This window comes from Mirounga angustirostris, unplaced genomic scaffold (assembly GCF_029215605.1).
Source record: "Mirounga angustirostris isolate CCGP_5_RB_7025 unplaced genomic scaffold, mMirAng1.0.hap1 SCAF_7, whole genome shotgun sequence".
In the NCBI taxonomy this organism is placed as follows: Eukaryota; Metazoa; Chordata; class Mammalia; order Carnivora; family Phocidae; genus Mirounga; species Mirounga angustirostris.
In genome coordinates, this window is record NW_026991715.1 from 32,094,325 (window position 1) to 32,120,058 (window position 25,734).

Sequence of the window (25,734 nt, forward strand, 5' to 3'; positions counted from 1 at the left end):
AGCTAAGTGCAGAGCCTGAAGTGGGGCTTGATCCCAGGACCCTGAGATCATGACTTGAGCTGAAATCAAGAGGCAGCTGCTTAACAACTGAGCCACTCAGGCATCCCAGTGGCTGTCAATTTAAAAATGACCTTGCATGCCTAAGCGAACCTCCAGTGAATTAATACCTACAAAATGACTCAGAACAGGCTACATGCTGTTTTCTATTTGAGCCTGAGAGAAATCTAGAGTCCTACTATCTACTGGTTAATTTGGAGACAGCACTTAATTTGCACCTAAGAATTAGTTTTCATTTTTCTCTAAAAATGTACACAATTGTAAATAAACATTTTGATACTTCTTCATTAAAAAAGATGAACTTAAAAAAAATCAGTTTATTCCATTGTGCAATTAAATTATCATGACAGCCATCACAAAACTGTTATGTTTTCAAACACAAGAATTTAAATCGAAAGAAACTATGCCAGGGTCTGAAATATGTTTTGTTTTTGTTTTTAAATTCCACAAGGTAGATGAGCCTGGACATATCACTCCTTAGCCCCAGTGTCATCAACTGTGAAATGAGGCTATCATCTGCTACCTGTTGTGACTTGTCAGGATTTAATGACATCTTCATTTAATGACATACATAAAATGCTTTTACAAGTGCCTGGGAGATGGTAGGCAGGCACTGATTATTAACTGCCTATTCTTTTAAAAGCAGTAACCTCACCTTACAAATACAATTCTTGCTACCTTAGCTGTGTATTTCTCCAATATACCACCACAATACTATTTTTTAAAGGGTTGGTCTTGGTAAAATGAACTAGAGAAATCTTTCTGTGTTTTACTCACAAGAACAGGAGTGATGCTAGCTCTCGTCAGCATCTGTTTCACAAGTCTGTATCTCTCATAGAGAGGTTTCACAATGTGCCTCTCTTCTCTGGTCACCTAAAGTAAGACAAATGGAAATTACCTAGTCATCAAAAATTTTAAATGTCCAAAACATGAAGCAATATGACTTTCTCCCAATTTTTAAGAAGTTATTTTAAATAAGTAGCCCATCTCCTAAATGCAGGAAACAATGCTCCTACAAACCAGCTCTGAAGATGTGGGCCACAAAAGAAATTTGTGCTCTTTTTTAAGGTAGAATATTAAATCTCTTTAGCAAGAGAGACATTTACCGGCCTTCCATGTTGACTTTCATAGTAAAGAAGACTTTTTTGGAGAGAAGTTTTCTCTTCTATCAAATGATCTTTTGTCATTTTCTAGAATTTAAAAGAAAAAAAAAAAAAAACACTCTCAATGGCACCATCATTATCTTCCTCAATCCCACAATGTAAATAATTAGGGCGAAAAGGCAGCCCATCACCACTCCAGCCTAGGCTAACAAGAATACAGCCTTTTCTTACAAATTTGCAGACAACAGTTTTCAGTCTCCTGTAAAATCTGGTCTCCCAGTAAATAGATATCCATTCTCTTTGGTGGCGTACTTATATTTTATCTGAACAAATTATGAATACCGGCTTAGTAACCTTGGATAAGTTACTTAAATTCTTTTTGTCCTATAAACCAGTATTTCTACTAAACAACTAAGAAAATCTGGCAGTAGTATATATAGTGAAAGATCCTGAAAAAGTACAACACTGCCAATGTGTGACCTAGACTTCTAATCTATGAGCTCAGTTTCCCTTCCTATGACACGTTCTTTACACTGCCAATACTCACCTCCTACCACCTTTTAGTACTCTAAATTACAGAGGAGGAAGGACATCCCAAATTACTTCCCACTTTGTTCCACTGGACCACCTTCCCAATGAACCAATGTTCCACAGAATACCCTTTTGAATCTAGACCAAATAAACTCTCTACTTATTCCCAAGATCAGATAATACTGCCTTGTTTCTCACCATATGGAACAGAGGTTAAAAAAAAAAATTCACTGGATGATATCTTCCTATAACAAATATAACTTTAGATTATGTACATCCAGTAGAGAATAGATAGGGGTAAACTGTAAAACACTGTGATTTCAACCTCAAGCCTGCACCTTAAACCTAGGACAATGAATCTGAATAAAGCTAACCCAGATCAAAATCATTTCTAGAAAAAGGGGTGGAGAGAGGGGAAAGGAGGTTGGTTGATCCAACACAAAATTGAAAAACAAGAAAAGCTGAAGGAAGGGAATGATTAAAATTTCGAATCCAGCCCTGCTCAAGGGAGACAAACACTCCCAATATTTAAATCATGAAAGAGGTGTACTCTGTTGTCAAGACAGGAATGAGCATCAGGATTCATCAATGCCTACACAAAAGTTCACATGAGACCATCTCTGTATTCTCCCAACAAACCTCATCTGATAAGTATTTTGGGTTGCCAAGTGCTTTGACCAGGACTGCGCTAGGCACGGGCTTTGAGTAATGGTTCTTCAAAAATATTCATTTACTCAATCCTCACAACAACCTTATTGTCTTAGTATTTTAATGGCCATAATCATATCCATATAAGTCATAGGACGGTTGAAGGGACTCAGGGGCAGAATGCAAATAATATGAGTCAGGGCCTGGCAAAAGCTAAGAGCTCAATACATGTAACTATTAAGATACAAGGCCAAGTCAAGCTCAGTTATGTTTAGGCTCTTTACACATTCATCTTGCCAACTGTCTCCAATATAAATGAACAGATCAAGATTCTAGTTTTTCTTTTTTTTTTTTTAAGATTTTATTTCTAAGTAATCTCTACACCCACCGTGGGCTCAGAACTCACAACCCCGAGATCAAGAGTCGCAAGCTCTCCAACTGAGCTAGCCAGGTGCTCCTTAGTTTTACTACTGTGACTCACTCCCAGAAAGACTGGCCATTTCTGGGGTGCAGATAAAAACATGTTGTTTACCTACAAACTTGGGAGAGCAGACTCAAGCCAATAAGACTACCCACACATCTCTATGCCACTGGGGTAATTATTTTGTTTCAGGGACTCTAAAGGCTAGTCTGGCAAAAAGCACAGCTCAAAGTTACTTTGATATCTTCTGGAAGACACCGTTCAACACGTTTTTCTTTCAGTCTTTTCAGAATAAGTTCAAGTGTTGCTTCCTTAGATGGCTTCTTCTCCTTCTGAATGACCCTGGATTCATCTTCATTCTCTTCATCTTCATGGTCTAGAGAAGAGCCAAAGCTTTTTGGAAGAGTGTTACTACGTGGGCGTGTCTGAGGTACAAATTCTCCATCAGAGCTTTTGTGTTTTGCATCTACATTTCAGAACCAAGAGGACAGACAGATCAGTAATAATGATTTTGCTAAAGATGCAAAAGAGTAATAAGCAAGATATATAACAAGAAAGTAAACATTAACAGCACACAGGCTCAGATATTTCAAGGTTATATAAAATACTGAAATTCTATATAAGGCAAGCTATACCATTCATTCTTTCAATGATAATTCATAGAAAGCCTTACCATAAAGTAAGATTCTCTGGTAAGCATTAGTAAACAAAGAAACATGGTCCCTGTTCTCATGGAGCATATATTCAAGGAAGTAAAAACAAAAACCAAGTAACCAGATTCATAAAATAATTTCAAAAAATGCTAAGTGCTATAAAGAAGAGAACACAGGATGGTACCACAGTGCTAAAAAGAATGTACTTTAGGAAAGAGCAACAATATTTAATGGACTGAAAAAGGACTTTTTGAGAAGGGGACATCCTAGGTAAACATGGAAGAAACAGCAGCTAACGGAGCTTAGAAGATTTAGGGGAAGAGCATTCCTCCCCAGTTGAAGCAAGAGCCAGGCATGGCATGTTTAAGGAACAGAGAATGAGAGTGGAATGTGATAAAATGGGCTAAGGGCACAGTAGGCAAGGAAATGAGGCAGCTAAGGATCTATATAATCTCAGATCTACACGATCACTACTTCTCTCCATTGTAAGGCATTTTTCTAACTTAAAAGGGAAGCTCACTGAGGGCTTTAAAGATAGTTAACAGAGTTTTTAAAAAGATAATTCTGGCTGCTATGCAGAGAAAGAACTTTGAGACAATAACAGTGCAAGAAAATTGGAAAATCAGTTAAGAGACTAATGCTTGTCAATTTAATACACCCATCAGTAACACATTCAAGGTAATGATTTTCACAGATGGTTGGAAACTGGCATTAAATAAGGAAATGCTTAATAGAATTGTAGGGGAAAATTCTAAGAGTAAGGAAACTTACTTTAACCACAGGGATGTAAACTCAATGACAACAGGGACAGTCTTATCCACCAATATAGGCTCAGATGTCTACAAGTACTCGGTACTTAATGAGAGTAAAAATTTTGTTGAATAAATTCAAATGAACATACCAAAATGTGATGCTCCAGATTATAAGCCCATAGTTGGTACAGATAATTTTTTAAGTATTAACAATTACTAAAAAGCATGCTGATTAAACACCCATAAAGTAAATATAACTTAGCAGCTGCTATACTGGGCCAATACCCAGTAACACAGACCTAGTTTTTATTTAAAGAAGACTTATAATTTTTAGTCTCTGTAGTATAAACAGTTTATTAATAAATGATAGTCTTAAATACCCATCAAAAATTCTTTTTTTTTTTTTAAAGATTTTATTTATTTATTTGAGAGAGAGAATGAGATAGAGAGAGCATGAGAGGGGGGAGGGTCAGAGGGAGAAGCAGACTCCCTGCCGAGCAGGGAGCCCGATGCGGGACTCGATCCAGGGACTCCAGGATCATGACCTGAGCCGAAGGCAGTTGCTTAACCAACTGAGCCACCCAGGCGCCCCACCCATCAAAAATTCTTAATGAAATACCTACCAAAAACCAAAACTGCTTAATATTTTAACTGTTTTTCAGATAAACTTTTTAGTATCACCTATGAATATATAATCTAGGGCACTTTTGAAAAGAATATTACTAATAGAAACACCAGAGGGACATACGGAAGAATATAGTACTACAACTTTGACCATAACTAATAAAAGAACAAAAGGAAATTTTTATTTTTGCCAAACAGCATCTCAGATTTAAAATTATCAAAAACTATAACCGTAATTCTCATAGAATATAATAATTCTATTAATTAATGTCATAGAATTATTAATTCATACAATTCTCATGTAATGAGAATACTATAATAATGAGAATTAAAAGTACTGTTTAAAGCAAACATATTATAAAAATGATGTATTTTCTACCTTTAATTTGCTTCCGCAGTTTGGTAAGCTCTGTCATCCATTTTAATACCTTTGGATTGGCTGCAATATCACTGTAGGAGGGCTAAAAAATTAAGGAACACTGAAACCTCTGTGGTAAGCCATAATTGTTAACTGATGCTCAAATAATACTTTACAGTCCCACAGCAGAAATTTCACTCAATCCTTATTTCATCTTATCTTATTTGTTTATTTGAGAGAGAGAGAATGAGATAGCATGAGAGGGGGGAGGGTCAGAGAGAGAGGCAGACTCCCTGCTGAGCAGGGAGCCCGACGTGGGACTCGATCCCGGGACTCCAGGATCACGACCTGAGCCGAAGGCAGTCGCTCAACCAACTGAGCCACCCAGGCGCCCTCATCTTATCTTATTTGAAGTAGACAGAAGGGGATGTCAAGTAAAGCTCTCTCAGAGCAAAATCTAGCAAATGACGAAAGCCAGATTTGAATACAGGTTTTCTGACTCAAAGTTTAGGATTCTTTCCACTTCACATGTTCTAATTATTAAATATCTTTCACCCTCCCTACCACCTCCTCCCTCCTGTCGCCACTTGCTATTTGTGGTTTTTGAGGAAGCAGAATAGCATTAATGTGATTTGTCAATGTTAAGTATTTCCTTTAAAAATTATACAAGCTTTTTTTGTCAACTGAAATATAAAGATGCACTGGTAAGAATACTGGCCTGGAAATGAGGCAGCTATGGATCTATACAATCTCAGATCTACATGATCACTATTTCTCTGTACACCTCAACTTCATTCTCTAAGAAAAGAGATGGACTAATGCTTTCCAAAGAACCTCCTCCCAATTCCAATAGATCTGCCAAACCCTGGACAATGCTACAAACTTACCTTGCTATTTCTTTCCCTTTCAAACTGTTCCTCAAATTGTCTAATTTTTTTCTGAAGTTTCTTGACCAACTGATACGGTGTTCTGTCTTCTCTTTTCTCATCTTTTGAACTGAAAGATGATCTTCGAATCCTGAATTAAAAAAGAGTGTTAGTTAAAATTTCAAGTTATTACAGATGGTAGCTAGACCTATCATGGGGTTCATTTCAATGTACAAAACTATCAAATTACTATGATGTACACCTGAAACCAACAGAATTTTTTTAAATTTTATTTTTAAGTTACCTCTATACCCATAGTGGGGCTTGAACACTAAAGTCAGGTAGTGTAAAACAAACAAACAAACAAACAAAAAACACCAAAAAAAACCTTACACTATAGTTTTAGAGACCACACCAGTAGCTAACACAAGTGCTGTTGAAAACAATGTATAAACCACTCAAAAGTTGTTTGGACAAAGGCAGAAAAGAAACAAAGATGCCTAGCAGCTAGGCATCTTTGAACTGGAGTTCATTAGAACCTAGAGTTCATTTTGTGTTCAAACTGCAAAGGAAAGGTTTTGACATTCAGAATCAATTTAAAGTCTTGACAATAAAAACATTAGGGATTGGTGAGTTCCACTTGCTGCTTCCCTTCCAAAGTTCTGTATTTCAGTCATAGGTGAAAAAATGAGTATGTACACTATGAGGAAATGTCTATTAGAAAGCAAACCTCTATACCTCAATGAACTCAGAATTTACGAGCCCCCTCCAAAAAATTACAAAAAACGTTTTTCATGATACAGGGGGAAAGCTTTGAACTCTTAAGTCTGGAGGATTAAATCTTTCAAAGGATCTGGTAACATAATAAGAATCGCCTCTCATAAGTATATAAAAATAATGTACCTAGTAAAAGAAAGTGCCTTAGATGAGGAATCCAATGTTTCTGGATCATGTAGGAAACGCTGGCTTTGCCCAAAATCTAAACTACGATGTGATAATACCGGAGGACAGTCCTCTTCCAGGGGGTGATGATTCATTCTTCCAGCTTGTGGAGAGAGCTGAGCTTCTCCAGACTCAGAGTCTTCCTGCCAAGACTTAAAAGCAGGAAACGGCTCTGTAAAACAAACACAAAGAATAGTACCATGGGTCTCTTGGTTCCACATGGAAAAAAAAGTCACACAATTATCAGCTGTATTTTCTTTAAATCATATCATTATGTAGTGGTTCATATAGTATTTGTTATATACTTCTAAAAAAAAAAAAGGATATATAGGATCTTCATAAAGCCTACTACAGTTCCTAATTTTCTACGCTTTTTTTTTTTTTAGCTCAGAGTTTTATTTTTCCATAAAGAGTTATACCTTAAATTTCTGAACCCAGTCACAAAGCAAGGAAGGACACTGTCAAGCTCTTTAAAGTTACATTAGATATTAAGTTTCAAGTGCTGTTTTACAAACAGTAAACAGAAACAGTCCTCTCCTCAATAGCTGCCAGGTGAATAAGCTATCACTCACTGTCAAGTGACTATCTTAAAAGTGGAAGGAAGCTATTCCCCATGCTATTCACAACACTCACCAAATGGAGCTCTCTGACTCCAAAAGAATTCTTAACATTTCCAAATGAGCAGCTAACTCACCTGACAGCACCTGGCCTCTAACGTTAAGTTGTGGTTATTTTCTATTACAAGATTTCTATGTTTAATACATATCTTAGTAATTAAACACTTAACAGTATTATCAAGACAAAATTTAACAGCACGAGACCTTAAGCACATTTATCTTACTGGAGTTATCCTGTATGTTCTCAAATGAACCCACGTCGATATATTTGATGTCTGTGCCCATGTAAGGTTTGAGTACATACAGAACACATACAGATAAACATACAATCCACAAATATACTCCAAATACAAAAATACAAGTATCACTGGAATCCAGAAGAGGGGAAAAACTTTTCCATCTATACACTAACTTTATTTATAACTACAATTTAAAACTTTGATATATGACTATTAACAATAGCAAAAGTGAGTTTAAGGATTACTACTTTAGTAATTTAGTTTAACTTTACATATTAGCAATTTAAAGCATTACATAATTTTTCCAGGGTAATAAGAACATAATTTAGTTAGTTTTTAAAGCCCAGATCAATCTGATAACTAAAAATTGAGTACAAAGCGTGCAATCCCACAATAAACCCAGCAATAAAGTGATTTTCAAAGCAACCCTTGTACCTGCTTCCCAGCAAATAACTGGTAATAAACATTTTGTGAGAAATCACCTGTTTTAAGAGGGAAGTAACAAAAACAATTATTTCTGGGTATCATTTTTAACCCAGAACAGTTTTCCTAATATATGGGGACAGCAGGAGAAGGGCTTATAAAAAGGCAAACAAAGTGAACCATCAAAAGGCAAAAAAACTAAACTATGGTGAACCATACTTACCCTCCCCATCTCTCTGCAGATGCATTGTTTTGAAATCAATGAGGGGAAAAGTGATAGGGCATGACGCTAATAAAATGGAAAAAATGGCAAAAAATACTAAAGTGAACACACAGCACAGTCAGAACAAACCATACACATAACTAACACAAAGCCAAAGATACCAAAAACATTTCCCTAAAACCAGTTAGGCATTCTGCTCAAAAACTTTATTCAAAGAAATTACTACTAACCAAACTTTAAAAACAAACACAACATACATTTCCATTTCAGCAAGCAAGGCAAAAAAATCAAAGTAGTGCTGTTTTATTAAAACTCAAACATAAAACTGAAGAAATGGAAACTCTTAACCAAGTACTGTTTGAAGCTTTTCAATTTAATTGATTTGACAGAAAAATATCTCCTTAGTTTGCTCTTTGGAAAGACCCTACTTGTATTTCATTCAAGAGTTTTAGCAGGAGAAAGTCTGAAGGAAAGATACTGCCCACTTGTATTAAAAGCCAAAACCTTTTGACCGGCTGCTACAAATTCATACTGCTGGTGGACACGTGCTACCTGCTTGCCAACTGCATTCTGCTGACTATCCTTTGAGCAATACAAAACACAAAACCCACATACTAAGGAAGAGGGAGGTGGGCTTCTATTTGGAGTGACCCCACTTCTCTTTTAAGAGGCACATCAAACAAGGTAGGTCCCTGATTCCAAGGTATCTAGGGTCTAAAGTAATTTGGCCTCTTAAGGAACCTTGACTTTCATTAGAACATCCTAATTCCTAGATATAGAAAATCAATCTTTGTATTGGTGGCAAAGTTGGAAGGAACAACATAGTCTGCTAACAGCCACTCTTCCAAGCACTTGCAGGGTTCATGGCTGAGAAGTTCACTCAAATGTCTACTACCACTGGCTCTCTGAAAGTCACTAACCCCTACTCCTGTAAAAGCCAGCAGGTGGTCTATGTGGATCTGTCACAGCTGTTGAGCCAGGTTTATAACAGGTGAGCTGAGGCACTGAAAATCAGAGGTCTACAATTACTTTCTTTGCGTACCACAAGCTGTAAGGGGAGGATTCTGACAGGGAAACAGTGAGGTGAGCTCGGCATCAAATTCGCTTTAGGGAGGCATCCAGAAAGCGAAGCTGAACACAGAAAGTTCTATCTCCTCAGACAATGGAAAACAAGTGCTCTTCTATGCTTCAAACTTAAGATCAGAGTGCCCAGGCCAAAGATTATGAAGAGCTATTAATCTGCGTCCTCCAAAACAGAGAAGCATCAGCCCTCTGTCAGAATCCCAGCCTCAACGTTCAGAGACCCCTCTCCTACTTCGGCTGGCTCCATGGTTGCTCTGTTGACCACCACTTCTTTTCAGTGACTATGTCAGGATAAATAAATGAAAGGGACGGTTGATCTTTACTGCCACCAGGATGCTAACATATCCCCTAATTCTGGGGAGCATCTTCATAAATTCCAAACATCCTAAATAACCCAGAACAAAGCAAAATAAAGACAACTTCCTGATTTAGTCGAAGTTAAGACACATAATATGCCACTAGGCATGCCAAACATCTAGAACAAAAAAAAAAAAAAAGGAAGGGGGTGGAGAGACAGCAATAAAGATTGGCACAGACAATGACTTGGTTGGGGCTTTAAAAAAAAAAATTGGCTATACCTTAAAAAATAAATAAATAAAAACTCCAACTGTGATCAAGTGAGTAGATCTGAGGTGGCAAAAGGAGCCTGTGGAATTAGCACTGCAGTTCTTGGTACGACCACTGTATGTCGTCAGCTAACTTGCCAAAGGTGAGATAACCAAGGGAACTTCATCCAAGTGAACAAATAAGTAACTTGGAAGAATCCCGAGTTGTCTCAATGTCTCTTTACCTAGGAAGGTGTATGATACAGGACTCCTAAATTCAAATTTGTTGCTGGCTTCCACTCCTCCACCCCCAAAATTTGGAAGTTTATAAATATACAATAAACTTGAAAAAATTTTACAGTGAACATCGATACACCAATCATCTAGATTCAACCATTAATATTTTACTATACTTGCTTTTTAATATTTCTCCATCCCATTAACCATCTTATTTTTTTCATGGATTTCAAAGTAAACTGCAGGTAATGATATACTTCCCTATAAACACTTCAGCATGCAAGTCATTCACTGGAGTTCAGTATTTATTTAGGTTTTGCATCTTTTGATTAAAAAAAGAAAAACTTATACAATGAAATACAAGTCTTAAGTACACACTTACTGAGTTCTGACATATATATACATATACACACACACACACACAGGTGGCTTGCTTTTTACATTTAAACTTCTTCTCCTTTGTAAAAACTGTTAGGACTCTGTTCCCATGCTTATATAATCTAATACACAGATGTGGTGATATGGTACAGTATTTGCTTAGAAATGCCTTCAAAGATCATTTGGGGGGGGGGGGGAAGGTTTCCTGATGATCATTAAGGAAACATCGTTACATATAAGCCCTCTGTTTAAAGTGGTGAGATCTCCAAGCCCTAAGGTGAGATTTTCAAAGACTGGGAACTAGCACCTGGTTTAACAATGAACAAAAGCCTATCCTGGGGAATTTTATTTTTTTGATCAGTTCTAACTTCATCTTCAAAGCTAATGGATCAGATAAGAACTTCAAGTTCATATGCGATAGATGCCCTACAATCTCATTAGTGCATCTGAGTAACAACATTCACTCACTCTTCTCATATGAGAGAACAGAAAGTCAAAATGAGTAAGATTGTCCAGAAAAGAGCAGCAGTCTCATTATTGCTTTAGGTAATTTCAGTTACAAATAACAGTATCAGGAAAATAACGTGTGGCTAAAATTACCTTCCCATTTATCACCATCAGAAACGTTCTTCAGATCTAAATGTGGAATTTGGGTTCCACATGCTGCTTCCCCTTGAACACCAACACTTTGACCTCCTGGCACTTCTGACTCAGTGTTGGCATTCAAATCACATATCTTGCTACTAGAATCCTGTATTTTGAAATAAAGAATACATTTCACAACCACAAAGCTTTTCTCACTCAGCTTAAAAACAAGCAGCGTATATCCTTGTATGGTCTCCATTAATGTACTACTGTGGCTCTATACTCAGCTATCCCACTCCCACCATCCAAACTGTTTTCAAGCACACATCTGCAGTTTTATAGTAGGTACTACTAGAAGACAAAGTTTGGATCCCAAATTCAGGAAAATGTTTTTATAACCAAGTTACTTGTAACCAAAAGTGACAAATTAAGTCGCTGCTTAACTGTAAAATATCTGGTAAGAGAGTCTGTATTTACATCTCCTTTAAACCTATTCAACCCAAGCGTTAAAGGCCAGGTATAATAATTGGTAGGTTAAACCTAGTCAAATTTGTTAAGAACCACAAGAAAAAAATCTTACCAGAATCAAGTGTGACAATGTATCACTGTCAAATGACACATATTCTTTCCTAAAAATACAAGTACAGTTATTAGTCTTTTAGGAGTAAGGAGGTTCCTATCATTGTACAATTCTTACCTAGATTCCTCTCTTCCCCAAATAGTTAGCATTTATAATATGAGAGAAGAAAATGACAACTGGACATATGCCCATTCTTTGGAGCCCTATATCTGAAAATCACACACTACTGAAAAGATCCACAGAATTACTTCAGATTTAGAAAAATTAAGTAACATTCTCCACCCTCCCACACAACCACCCCCCCAAAAGAAAAACATTTTAAAAGTAAAATTAAAATCCACAATAAATAGAAACCAAAAGGGTTGAATGTATAATGGAAAAGATTTTGTAAAGTAAATATTACTTTTAACCAAATAGCTTTATTATCCCCCACTCTGGGACTTCTTTTTTCTTTTAAAGAAGATTTTTTTTTAAAGTACAGTGATGGTCCTATATATATGTATTTTCTTATGGTCTTGTATTTTAAATCTGATTGCGTTCTATCACAATCAGAACAAGATTACTACTTCTAAACCTCTCCTTGCTCAAAACATAATGGTAACATGTAAAAAAAGAAATGTCTAAAAATTTCAATTCACCTCTTATACCCCCCATAAAAATGAACCCCTATTTAGAACAAATATTAGAGCAAGCTATCACAAAAGATCTCTCCCTATTTGACCAGTCAACAGAGCACCTGGTATTACAGTAGGTTAGCAATATACCTACTGTGGGAAACTTCTTCTCCCCAAAGAAATGGTGGCAATTTACAATGGTACACACAGATGCTGCTTGTACCCTGCCTTAACAGTGTGTACCCAGATGACAGGTGCTGATCTAACTCTGGCAAGTCGTCTCCTCATATGCATAATTACCTTATTCTTGCTGAGCATAAGAAATGAACTAAATTCCCTGGCAAGCTCAAAGGCCTTCCCTTGCTTAGAGTGGGAACAAATGGTGGAATGAGCTACATTCTACCTTGAGACTACAAAAGACCCAATCATCTAAATTTGAGAAACATGAGTGTTAAGCATGCAAAATGTAATCCATCTAACCAAGAAACTCTTTGGATCTAAAAACAAGTTTGCTAACCTATACACAAGTTGAAGAGGAAAGAGCTTTTCCAAAAAGATTGAGTCCTCACTAAATGGATCCTTATTGTTCTACCAAATCCAGATGTCATCATTCTGGGGATGCCTGTTTATCTTATATCTTCAGCCCATAGCTCCAATACTCCCTGGGCTGGAAGAGGATCATTCCTGCCTCCTGAAAGGAAGCACAAGGAACTGCTGTAAGCAGGAAATCTGTGGACCTTCAGAGTATGGAGACACTCCAGAGACATGGCTCCAAAGAATTTACTTACCCTCAGAGAACAGGATTCCTACGCACAGTCAAGAGAGACAACGGCATTAACACAAGTTTACCCTTGCCAACAAGCTATCACCAAATCAGTAATGCTTGAGAATCCTCAGTATTTACAATCCAGTCTGCATTCAGTACAAATCTGTTTTCTGAATATCAAATCATCTTTCCTAGGCAAGCTGTAATATGCCCTGCTTGGCAAGGTCTCAAAGAATCAGAAAAAGGGTAACAGGACCCAAAACCTATTCAGTGACTTAAAACATTCTAGAAAGCTTCTGCTCAAAAGGACTGTATCTATCGAGTATCTATGGTGACTATATATGGCTGAAATCCTCATTGCCTCAGTAGCTCCCTCCCATTTTTGCTGGCCAAGGATGTAAACAAGCACAACCTGCGTAAGACTATGCTGGGATACACCAAGGAGAAGCTGGAAAGGAACAAAAATATCCTGTGCAAATGTGGTAAAGCAAATATGCTATAATCTTTCAGTTAGTTACCCACAGTTCTAAGACTATGAATTAACTCAATGAAAGGTATATCCAGAATATCAATAAATTCCCAATTGTTCTACAAATCAACTGAAAGTTTGGAGTGTCTCCAAGAAGGCTATGTTCTTCCTTCAGAATGTTTTCCAAGTTATAACCAATGTCTGTCTGAACCTGTAGCCCCTCTGAATATTTATAAGTAGGTTTTATGCTTACCATTAAAACAAGAAGTTGGTATTTTAGATTATCAAAAATGTATGTTACATCAGATAAATTCAGCTAAAAATTCTCACCCCCAAATCTATCAAGGGCTCCAATTCTCAAAAGGATTAATGAGTAATGAGAGAAAATGCTTACCCCTCCAGACAGCCATCTTCACCATCACCGCGGTCACCGCATGGCTCTAACAGTACACCTACAGACTGACAACAAACAACACCACCGCTGTATCAACGGAACTCCCAACACTCATGTACTACAGGAAGTCTCCAACCTGAACTACGGTATGAGACTACAAGTTAGTCAAATGCCCCCTTTTAGTCCTTCATAACAGTCTATAGGTGTTGGCACCTCTTTTTAAAGACAGCCATTTATCTTCCTCAAAACCTGAGGCATGTGCGTGTGTATGAAATGCAGACCCTGCATTCTCACTACACTATCAGGTAAGAGGTACTACTCTTACTATCACATTCCTTTTCCGTCCTTAGAATTCTTTCCTCCAAAAAGGATAGCCATGTGGTCCCACCTGACAAATCCTCCTCCTCTTTCTTCTCAGCCACAAACAGGTTAAGTTGGTAACTTCCTCGCAGGTAACAGAGGAATCATTTGGTTCACCAGATCCCTTTATTACATACATTCGAAATAACAACTGTAAACCTCAGAAACACATATGAACACTCCCCCTATTTTCTAATGAGCTTAGTGACACCATCCCATCCCTATTCCTTCCCCAAATAGATACTCACTGAGTCTAATACAAATATCCTGTCCATTACTACAAATTAGGTAAACTTTTTCATGTTTCTGATGATCACCTCTGAAATCAACAGACAGCTGGATTCTTAAGAAACTACCACTTTGGGGCGCCTGGGTGGCTCAGTTGGTTAAGCGACTGCCTTCGGCTCAGGTCATGATCCTGGAGTCCCGGGATCGAGTCCCGCATCGGGCTCCCTGCTCGGCAGGGAGTCTGCATCTCCCTCTGACCCTCCCCCCTCTCATGTGCTCTCTCTCATTCTCTCTCTCTCTCAAATAAATAAATAAAATCTTAAAAAAAAAACAAAAACAAAAAACTACCACTTGTCCAGTTTTATTATGAAAGACAGTTCATAATTATCTGGAAAAAGCTATTCAATTATTTCTTCCTTTTCCAACTACATATCTCTGTGAGGCTGAATTGTCTTCACGCACTTCAAACAAAAGAACCTACAGCAATAGGGTGTCTGGGTGGCTCAGTCATTAAGCGTCTGCCTTCGGCTCAGGTCATGATCCCAGGGTCCTGGGATCAAGCCCCACATCGCGCTCCCTGCTTCTCCCTCTCCCACTCCCTCTGCTTGTGTTCCTGCTCTTGCGATCTCTCTCTCTGTCAAATAAATAAAATCTTAAAAAAAAAAAAAAAGAACCTATAGGAATAGACTGAATGCAGAAGCAGGTATGAGAATCCAACTTGACTTTTATTAAGTCAGACAAACATTAATGGTATTTGTAAATATGTAAAACAATACCATTCCTCAAGTACAAATGTTTTATATAGTTTTTTATTAAGTTTAAAAAAAACCATATTTACAGTACCTTGAGTGAATTAATAAACATTTTCTAATTTTTCAATTTTAATTTCTAATGTGGTAAATACTGATAGATATACCCATGTAAACAAAACCCTTCTGGGATACTCACTATCTTTTAAGAGTATCAAGAGGTCCTGAGACTCAAATTTGAGAACCATTGACATCAGACTTCAGCAACCTTTCTGTCTAGAATATAACTTTGCATTCTTAAATATGGGCCCATGAAATAATCATTACTAGACCCACTATTTAAAATAAGCCTTGGTGTTTTATTCAAAGAACCAGGTTCAAGTCCCAGCTCTACCTTTGCTATCACAAATATGAGAATAACAATCATTTACTTGCCTATCTTACAGTTACTATGAGAGAATCAAAAGAAATAGCTTAGAAGAAAAAATTATAAAGTTCTAGTATAAAAGCATACTATTACATCACCAACTCCAACATACTTTTTTAAATTTTATTTATTTATTGGAAAGAGAGAGAGACAGCATGCGAGCCTGAGTGGGGGAGGGAGGGCCAGGGGGAGAGGGAGAAGCAGATGCCCTGCTCAGCAGGGAGCCCGACGCAGGGCTCCATCCCAAGACCCTGAGATCACGACCTGAGCTGAAGGCAGACGCTTAACTGACTGACCCACCCAGGCGCCCCTAGGCAACATAATTCTTAAAATGAATACTGAAAAGTAGTTAAAAAAAAAAAGCAATTGGAGGCAACATAAAAGAAGCAGTAACAGAAGACAAAAGCTGCTACACTGATACACCAGCAGTGAAGAAGGAGATGAAATTCAGAGTAAGGTGCAGAGTTATCTTCTACATTATGCCCCAAGACAAAAAAAAAAAAAAAAGAGGTATTAGGGTCAGGTTAAAGTATATCTAGACTTCAATTTAACAGACACAGAAATATACAATACTTTTTTGAGAAACTAAAATATTTTACTTCCTCAGAATTCACTCTATACAAAACATTTATTCCTTTGTACATGGGGAGAAAGAGCTTGTTTTTTCTAAATTATCAGCTGGCAAAACAGCCCATACTCTTCCCCCAAACCATCAGGGTCCTCAAAAGAAAGTCTAAGGTGCTCCGGCCCCCATTAAGGTAAGCTAGAGAGCTCTGGTGGGCGGGGGGGGGGGGTAGCGGCGGTGGCGGCAATACTCGTGGGAGCAGCGGCTGCAGCATAATCATATTGCCAATGTTCAGGGGCTGTCAGGGCTAAACGCCAGGAGCTAATTAAAGCCTAATGGGCATTTCCAGTAATTTCTGTGGCCTCCCCCATTCCTTATCCATTCATTATTGATACTTCCACACTGTTTAGTTCTCTATCTCCCCATCTCCACCCACCTACTATTCCTCAAGCATGCTAGTTACTTCTTTTAAATAAGCTAAATATCCCCACTCCATTCCACATTTCATTTGCTTTGTAAAGTCTTACTAAACAGTTTATTAAGTAAGAAAATTTCTTCCATTGATCAATGGGTAAGTAAGTCTCTACTGCAAAGGAAACCATCAACAAAATGAAAAGGCAACCTACCAAATGGGAAAATATTGGCAAACAATGTATCTGACAGGGGTGCTTGAGTGGCTCAGTCGGTTAAGGATCCAACTCTTGAATTCAGCTCAGGTCACGATCTCAGGATCATGAGATTGAGCCCCATGTCAGACTCTGCCTGGGCATGGAGCCTGCTTGCGATTCTCTCTCCCCGTCTCCCTCTGCCCCACCCCCAGATCGAGTACATGCACTCATGCTCTCTCAAAAAACAAAACAAAAAACAAAAAACCCACAATATATCTGACAATGAGTTAATACCCAAAATGTATAAAAGAAAAAGACCTACAACTCAATAGGAAAAAACAATCAGATTTAAAAATGGGCAGAGGGGAAACAAATTGGGCAGAAGACCTGAATAGACATTTGCCCGACATATACAGATCATCAAAGGTACATGAAAAGGTGCTCAACATCACTAATCATCACAGAAATGCAAATCAAAATCACAATGAGATAGCACCTCACATCTGTCAGAAAGGCTATTATCAAAAAGACACAAGTGCTGGCAAAGATGTAGAGAAAGGGAATCACAGTACACTGTTGGTAGGAATGTAAACTGATCCGGCCACTATGGAAAGCAGTATGGAGGTTCCTCAAAAAATTAAAACTAGAACATGTAATTATCAGCAATTCCACTTCTGGATATTTATCCAAAGGAAACAAAAACACTACTTCAAAAAGATAACGGCATGGCCAGGTTCACTGCAGCATTATTTTCAATAACCAAAACATGATAACAACCTAAGTGTCCATCAATGGATGAATGGATAAAGAAAATGTAGTGCATATATTTATACAATGGAGTATTATTTTGCCATAAAAGAGAAGGAAATTCTGCCATTGGTCACAACATGGATGGACCACGAGCGCATTATGCTAAGTGAATTAAGTCAGACAGAGAAAGACAAATGTCACATGATCTCACATGTGACATCTAAATAAACAAAACAAAAACAACCTCATAGATACAGAGAACAGATTGGTTGTTGCCAGAGATAGGGACTTGGGAGTGGGCAAAATGGGTCAAAGTACTCAAAAGGTACAAACTTCCAATTATAAAACAAGTAAGACATAGGAATATAATGTATAGCTTAGTGACTACATTTAATAATACTGTATTGTAGGGGCGCCTGGGTGGCTCAGTGGTTAAGCGTCTGCCTTTGGCTCAGGTCATGATCCCAGGGTCCTGGGATAAAGCCCCGCATCGGGCTCCCTGCTCCGTAGGAAGCCTGCTTCTCCCTCTCCCAGTCCCCCTGCTTGTGTTCCCTCTCTCGATGTGTCTGTCAAATAATTTTTAAAAATTATTTTTTTTAATTTAAAAAATTAATAATAATACTGTATTGTATATATGAACATTACTGAGAGGAGATCTTACAAATCTCAACACAAGAAAAAAAGCTTTTTAACTGTGTGGTGATGGATGTTAACTACCTATTGTGATCATTTCACAATATATACACACATAAAATCATTATGTTGTACACTTGAAACTAATATAATGTTGGTGTGCATGGGTGGCTCAATTGGTTGAGCATCTGTCTTCAGCTTGGGTCGTGATCCCAGAGTCCTGGGATCAAGCCCCGCGTCAGGCTCCCTGCTCCACAGGGAGCCTGCTTCTCCCTCTCCCTCTGCCTGCCACTCCCCCTGCTTGTGCATGTGTGCTCTCTTGCTCTCTCTCTCTGTCAGATAAATAACTAGAAACTGGGCGCCTGGGTGGCTCAGTTGGTTAAGTGACTGCCTTTGGCTCAGGTCATGATCCTGGAGTCCCTGGATCAAGTCCCGCATCGGGCTCCCTGCTTGGCAGGTAGTCTGCCTCTCCCTCTGACCCTCCCCCCTCTCATGTGCTCTCTCTCTCATTCTGTCTCAAATAAATAAATTAAATTAAAAAAACAAAAAAAAACTAGAAACTAATACAATGTTATATGACAATTATTTCTCAATTTTTAAAAATAAAAAGAGAAAGAAGAGAGAGATTGGGATTTAAAAACAACCAAACAAATATGTTATTGAGTGGCTGTTTCCTGGGAGAGGTTTTATATATTTTTTTAACTGTTAAGAAAAAATAAAAAACCTGGGGCACGTGGGTGACTCAGTCAGTTAAGCGTCAGACTCGGTTTTGGCTCAGATCTTCATCTCAGGTTGTGATACAGAGCCCCACACCAGGCTTCCAGGCCAGCACAGTCTGCTTAAGACTCACTCTCCCTCTCCCCCTGCCCCGCCCACCCTGGGAACGCTCTTGCGCGCCCACCCACTCTCTTTCACAAATAAATAAATAAATCTTTAAAAAACAACAACAACAAAAAAACAAAACCTAGTAAGATCTCATAATAGCACAAGTCAAACTGACAATCATCTATCGCTTCTTCTTGGCTGTCTGCTAGAGCTTCCCAAATACTTCTGGCCTCCACTTCTGAAAAAAGATTACATTCCACTAATTGCTCAGTGTTTGGAAGATATAAATAACTGTAAGTCTGTTAGGTACCAACAATAAAAGCTTGTGAATCTTGAAATGAATTGATTTTATGATAAGTTTACTAATACTAAGTATTTTGATGGGAGCTCTGATCAGGCTACTGATTTTCAGTTTTAACCCCTCAAAAAGAGTCCAAATTACCCTACCAACTATTGTACCTATTTAAAAATGTATAGATCTAGGGTGCCTGGATGGTGCAGTTAAGCAAGTCGGTTAAGCAACCAAGATGTCCTTCATTAGACGAATGGATGGATAAATTGTGGTACATTGCAACAATGGAATATGATTCAGTACTAAAAAGAAATGAGCTATCAAACCATGAAGAAAACATGAAGGAACCTTAAATGCATTATTATTAAGTAAAAGAAGCCAATATGAAAAGACTACATACTACACAATTCCAACTATATGATATTTTTTTTTTTTTAAGATTTTCATTTATTTATTAGACAGAGAGAGAGACAGCGAGAGAGGGAACACAAGCAGGGGGAGTGAGAGAGGGAGAAGCAGGCTTCCCACCGAGCAGGGAGCCCGATGCGGGGCTCGATCCCAGGACCCTGGGACCATGACCTGAGCCGAAGGCAGACGCTTAACAACTGAGCCACCCAGGCGCCCCCAACTATATGACATTCTGGAAAAGGCAAAACTATGCAGACAATAAAAAGATCAGTGGTTGCAAGGGTGGTGGGAGAAATGAACAGAGCACAGAGGATTTTTAGGACAGTTTAAAAACCAGAGTACGATATTATAATAAATACATGTCATTATACATTTGTTCAAACCACTGAAATATACAACATCAAGAATAAACTTTAAGATAAACTAGACTTTGAGTGATTATGATGTGTCAGTGCAGGTTCATTCCTGGTAAAATATGTACCGTTTAGGTGAGTGATGGTGCTAATGGGGGAGGCTGTGCATGTGTTAGGGCAGGGAACATATGGGAAATCACTGTACCGCCCTGTCAATTTTGTTGTAAACCTAAAGCTGCTCTAAAAAATAAAGTTTTTGGAAAAAAAATAATTCTTGCATTCTTTACAAAGTAATTCATACACCAATTTCATTCAACACATTAACTTAGGGGGCACCTGGCTGGCTCAGTCGGTAGAGCACAACTCTCACATTGGGTATGGAGTCTACTGATAGGGGAGGGAAGGGGAGGAGAGGAAAACAGAGAGGAAGAGAAGAGAGAGGAAGAGACAAGACGAGACAGGAAGAACAAGAACAAATTTACTTAGATGCCCACACTAAGTGTCAGATGTTATTCATTTGTTTGGTCACATATTCCACAAATACTTAATGAATACCTATGTGTTTTAGATAATGGGGATGCAATAATGAACAAAACATAAAAATTTCAACATTCATGAAGGTTGAGGATTTACAGTCTAAAGGTGGGAGAAAGACAATAACAATAACAATAAACTAATAATTTAAAAGATATGTGCAACAGTGATAACACTATCAAGGACAAGGGGAAGAAGGACAGGAACTTCAGGGACTAGATAGGAGTGGGTCAATGGGAAGACCTGCTAATACTAAAACGGAGTGATGAGGAGATTTGGCCATACTGAAAAGGTCAAAGTGAGGAAACATCTGCAGGATCAGAGGAAGAAGCAAACCAGGGGACACCTGGGAAAACAGCAATCCCGACAGAACCTTAATACTGAGATGTCTGTTAGTGTTTCTGTAGTGCCTACTCCCATATTTTTATACCCAGATGGCACTGGAAGGTTCTAAGAAGAGAACTGACATTATACAATTTTCCTTTTAAAAGGATCACTCTGGCTGCTGTGCTGAGAATAGACCACAGGGAGGCAAAGTATTAGGTAGGAGCCTATATTAATCTATTAATCTAGGTGAAATAATGTTGGGTTTGCACCTACATGGTGGCAGAAGAAAAGGTAAAAAGTGGTCAGATTCCAGATAAACTTTGAAGGTACAGCAAACAGGACTCTGTAAAAGACTGGATGTGCAGTGAAAAGAAACCAAGGATGACCCAAGGCTTTTTGGCTTATGCATATGGAAGGAGAAACTGTCCTTTATTGAGATTTTAAAGACAAAAAGAAGATCAGATATGTGGACAAGATTATAAGTTCAGTTTGGTGCCTGTAAAGTTCAAAATGCTTTTAAGATTTTCAAGTGTAAATGTTAAGTAAAACAACTCGATATAAGGAATTAAGTTCAAGAGAAAGATCTCACCTAGAGATACAATTTTGGAATCTTTAGCATGTAGATAGTATTTTAAAATGATTAGTCTAAATGAGATTACCAAGGGAGTGAATGAAAATAAGCAGAAAGTCTGTGCAACAGACATCATTGGTAACTTGCAAAAGCAATTTCAGAGGAATGATGGGGCAAAAGGTTACCTGAAGGGGGTTCAAGAGAGAGTGGGAAGAGAAGAATTAAAAGAGACAATACATTCAAGTTATTTTATTACAGGGGAAGCAAAAAATAGGGGTTTAACTACAGTGGGGTGAAGAGTCAAGAGAGTTATTTCCTAAATGTGGGAAAATAACATTTTACACTGATGGAAATAATCCAGTAGACAGGCAGAAAAGGTCAAGGAGACAACTACAGAAGCAATTAATGATGAAGAGATGAAAAGGGATTAATCTAATATACCAGTATAACTAAAAGCATTAATATACAAGTAATAAACAAATGCAGTGAAAATAGCGGAACAGCTTAACTTCTGTGAAATGTTTCCTAGCTTATAAAAATAACTGTATACTTCCACTTCCTTGGATATTATAATAATCCTCTAACGTAAGTATTACTCCCCACCTAAGGAAAAGCAAAGAGCAGATAAGAAAAGTTAGGTAAGGTGGCCAAAGTCACAGTTCTATTAAGAGGCAAAGCCAGAATACAAATCTCAGTCAACAGATCCCGAATTCTTTATTATATCTTTATCTTAGAGTTTATGGTTTAGTATGAAAACATGTTGAAGAAAACTTCCTTATCCATTAAGAATCTTATTTTAAAAAGTGTTATCAAAACTGAACTTTGAAACATGTCTTAGAAGGATACTGCTTTGTATATTTATTGACATTTTAAAAACATTACCACTGATAATTAAGACACTGAAAACAATTTAGTGACTTTTAAAGGGATGTTCATGGGGGCGCCTGGGTGGCTCAGTCGTTAAGCATCTGCCTTCGGCTCAGGTCATGATCCCAGGGTCCTGGGATCGAGTCCCACATCGGGCTCCTTGCTCTGCGGGAAGCCTGCTTCTCCCTCTCCCATTCCCCCTGCTTGTGTTCCCTCTCTCCCTGTCTCTCTCTCTGTCGAATAAATAAATAAAATCTTTAAAAATAATAATAATAAAGTGATGTTCATGGATTTTCTCTGTGAAAAGATCCCACGTTCTTCAGAAAAAAATCGGGAAATAGGAAAAAAGCTTTTAAAAAGAACAAAATTCAACCATAATACCACCAACCACCTCAGCTAATATCGTCATTTGTTTCCTTCCAGGCAAATATTCTTAAATATTTTATATCTAATTCCCTACCCAATGATGGTTCTTGCTCTTTACTGATAGGGTGTTATGTTCTGGGAATTTCTAATCAAGACAAGTATGTGTCAGCCTCTGGTATCAAAGGAACACATAAAGCAATCAGCGCTGTACGTCTAGCATACCTAACACAAAGATTTTTTTAGTCTTTGCGTTTCTTACCTGGTTATTTTCTTCATCCTCAAATACAAAATCTTGCTGCATAACTTCATTGTCTAAATTAGTGCTAGCCACAGGTTCTGAACAGTCTCTGCTACTTTCACTGGCATTAATAATATCATCAGCAATATCAACCCTAGTAATGAAGATTAAAAAATCAGATCAGGCCAAATGTTGAGTATGTAATGCCTTTAAAATAAATAAATATCAATAATGATCTGAAACTTTCACTTGTTAAGGAAAATGTGTCCTTTTCATAAAACTTCACACTTTCTTTATTTTGCCAAATTAGATTATTAAACACACTAAGTTTATTTTTGTCTCTCCAGGGAATGTCATAAGAAAACCACCTTGTTTGTTAACTCCCTTTGAAAATTTTCAAAAGCAAATGAATGGCTGAAAGAATAATTTGTGTGTCAAAATAATTTCCCTTACAAATGCATACTCTCAATTATAATGATCTGTTCCAATTAAAATACAAGTCTAGCACTAGATACGATAATGTCCAACACCTTATCAAGCATGATAGGAATAGCTTCCTACTGCAGATTTTTCATGTTACATAATTTAGAATATGCAAAATACTGCAGCAGGCTTTTGTTTACAAATACAATACCACCATCAATGACAGAACATGAATTACTTCCCCAGAGATAAAAATAAGAAGATTGTCTGAGCATGGGCATGGGTTTCAGGATCTCTAGCTAAGCTAAAGACAAACACCAAGGAATCTACTTATATTAATTATAGCCTTTGAAAGAGTTCTCCATGATTTCCAACTTCTAGTTACGGTTTGGTTTCAGATACTGCTTTTTTCCTTCATATTTAGCCCAAACAGTCCCTAGATCAATCCAGTTTTATCAGTTCTAGTCATGCCTTCAAAGCACGACAAATCAGGGCCACAGAAGCTGCACTGGCTGGTCATGCCATCTATTCAGACACAGCACACCTGCAGTTGTACAATATGGCATTCCAAAAATAAACACTGCAACCACTGGTTTTCAGATCCATTAATTTTTTCAGTTTCAGTTCATATTCAATAGCTATTCTAGTGTACTACACATACTTGGCCTTTTAAAAATCTAATTCTTCAAAAAAAAGAAAAGAAAAGAAGAAACACTTTACCCAATTATCTTTTTTTTTAACCTCCTATGAACCCTCCAAATTTGGGTACATCTTTCTTATCTGTCCTCCAAATAAAATCTGGTAAATGAAAACTATGAAATCATTATATTATGGTCTCAAAGAAAGGCACCTATATATCCCTCAAGTGCAGGGCTGAGGAAACAGGAAAGGAGATGAGGCATTTCATCCATTTAAAGGTAATCAGATGAAGAGTGAAATAAAATCACAAATCATGTAGCACAAAGAGGTACTTTTAACTGATACAAAATTCAACTAGTAACAGCTAAACCATTTTTTAAAAGTATGTAGGGAGGGCAGCAGGGTAGTAGCTGATGACAGGGGATAAAATTTAAATAGCAAAGGATGATTCTGCTCACCGTTGCACTCAATGACTATATACAACATGAGTGATGCCAATCTGCTATCCCTGCACCTAGCTGTCTAGATCACTTCATGTCTCTCATGGTGTGACCATTTGTTGCACATAGTATGGGTCTAATTTTTTTTAACATTATTGTTTCATACAACATAGTGAGGTAAGCACACTACTTCATCTGATGTTCAGGGAGGAAAATCTGGCAGTGCTGGACTTAATGTCTACTACCATAATGGAAGATTTCAATTTTCAATCTTAAGTGAGTATATGCAACTTACAAAGTCACTTTACACACACACTTTCAGAAATCCCCGAGATCCCATTATTCAAGTAAAGTATGGTTTTTGAAAGATAAATTAAAACAATTTTATAACTCTAAAAAATAATAGTGAAATGTTATAAAAGTTTCTTACTGGTTATTAGATCCTTCCCCATCACAATTAAAACTTTCTGCTTCATTATTACACACCAGACTTTGCTGTTGTAAATTCTTAAGATCATGATCTATGCTGCTCTGCAGATCAAAAAGGTGCTGTTCCACAGCTGCTCTAATTGTTCTTTCTAAAATGCTACAAAACAGAACACATTTTAGTGAGAAGCAGTCACCCTAACTGGGCATTTGGCTGCATAAATACAAACATTAAAACGTGACTAGTAAGATAAATTACCAGCGAATTTAAATGAGTAAACTAGAGTATAAAAAGAAACACATAAAAGGAATACATGAAAATGGGTTAAATTTTTAAAAGAAATTATTATACAAATCAATCATAATATCACTATTACTACTGAGGTGGGAAAGATCAGTTGTCCCAGTAATTCATTCCCTGCTCATATATGGAAAAAATATTTAAATAGATTCTTTAAAGCTACATTTATAAGGCAAAATAATCTATCAACACTCAGCTAAATCAATGAAACTGTAAGGGTCCTGTCCATATTTTTTACATGAAGTCTACTTCTTAAAGAAAACTTAATAAAAAAAGATCTACTGACATTTCTCAAT

General features: G+C 37.4%; 1 protein-coding gene across 8 annotated transcripts in view; it reads right to left on the bottom strand.

The window, feature by feature from the left end:
• The window catches only part of FAM13B (family with sequence similarity 13 member B), an 80,114-nt gene that overhangs the window by 6,052 nt on the left and 48,328 nt on the right, over positions 1-25,734 (bottom strand). For 6 of the 8 annotated variants that reach the window (XM_045893000.3, XM_045892990.3, XM_064595948.1 and 3 more), the window contains 12 exons: positions 25,142-25,297; positions 23,231-23,363; positions 14,109-14,173; positions 11,866-11,914; positions 11,301-11,451; positions 8,458-8,523; positions 6,917-7,127; positions 6,035-6,164; positions 5,169-5,250; positions 2,997-3,226; positions 1,164-1,247; positions 835-930 (listed from right to left, as the gene is read on the bottom strand). In XM_045893000.3, the coding sequence (XP_045748956.1) occupies positions 835-930; positions 1,164-1,247; positions 2,997-3,226; positions 5,169-5,250; positions 6,035-6,164; positions 6,917-7,127; positions 8,458-8,523; positions 11,301-11,451; positions 11,866-11,914; positions 14,109-14,173; positions 23,231-23,363; positions 25,142-25,297 (1,453 nt within the window). The remainder of the gene's footprint in view (positions 1-834; positions 931-1,163; positions 1,248-2,996; positions 3,227-5,168; positions 5,251-6,034; positions 6,165-6,916; positions 7,128-8,457; positions 8,524-11,300; positions 11,452-11,865; positions 11,915-14,108; positions 14,174-23,230; positions 23,364-25,141; positions 25,298-25,734) is intronic. The other 2 variants (XM_045893027.3, XM_045893010.3) reach the window with 1 other exon arrangement.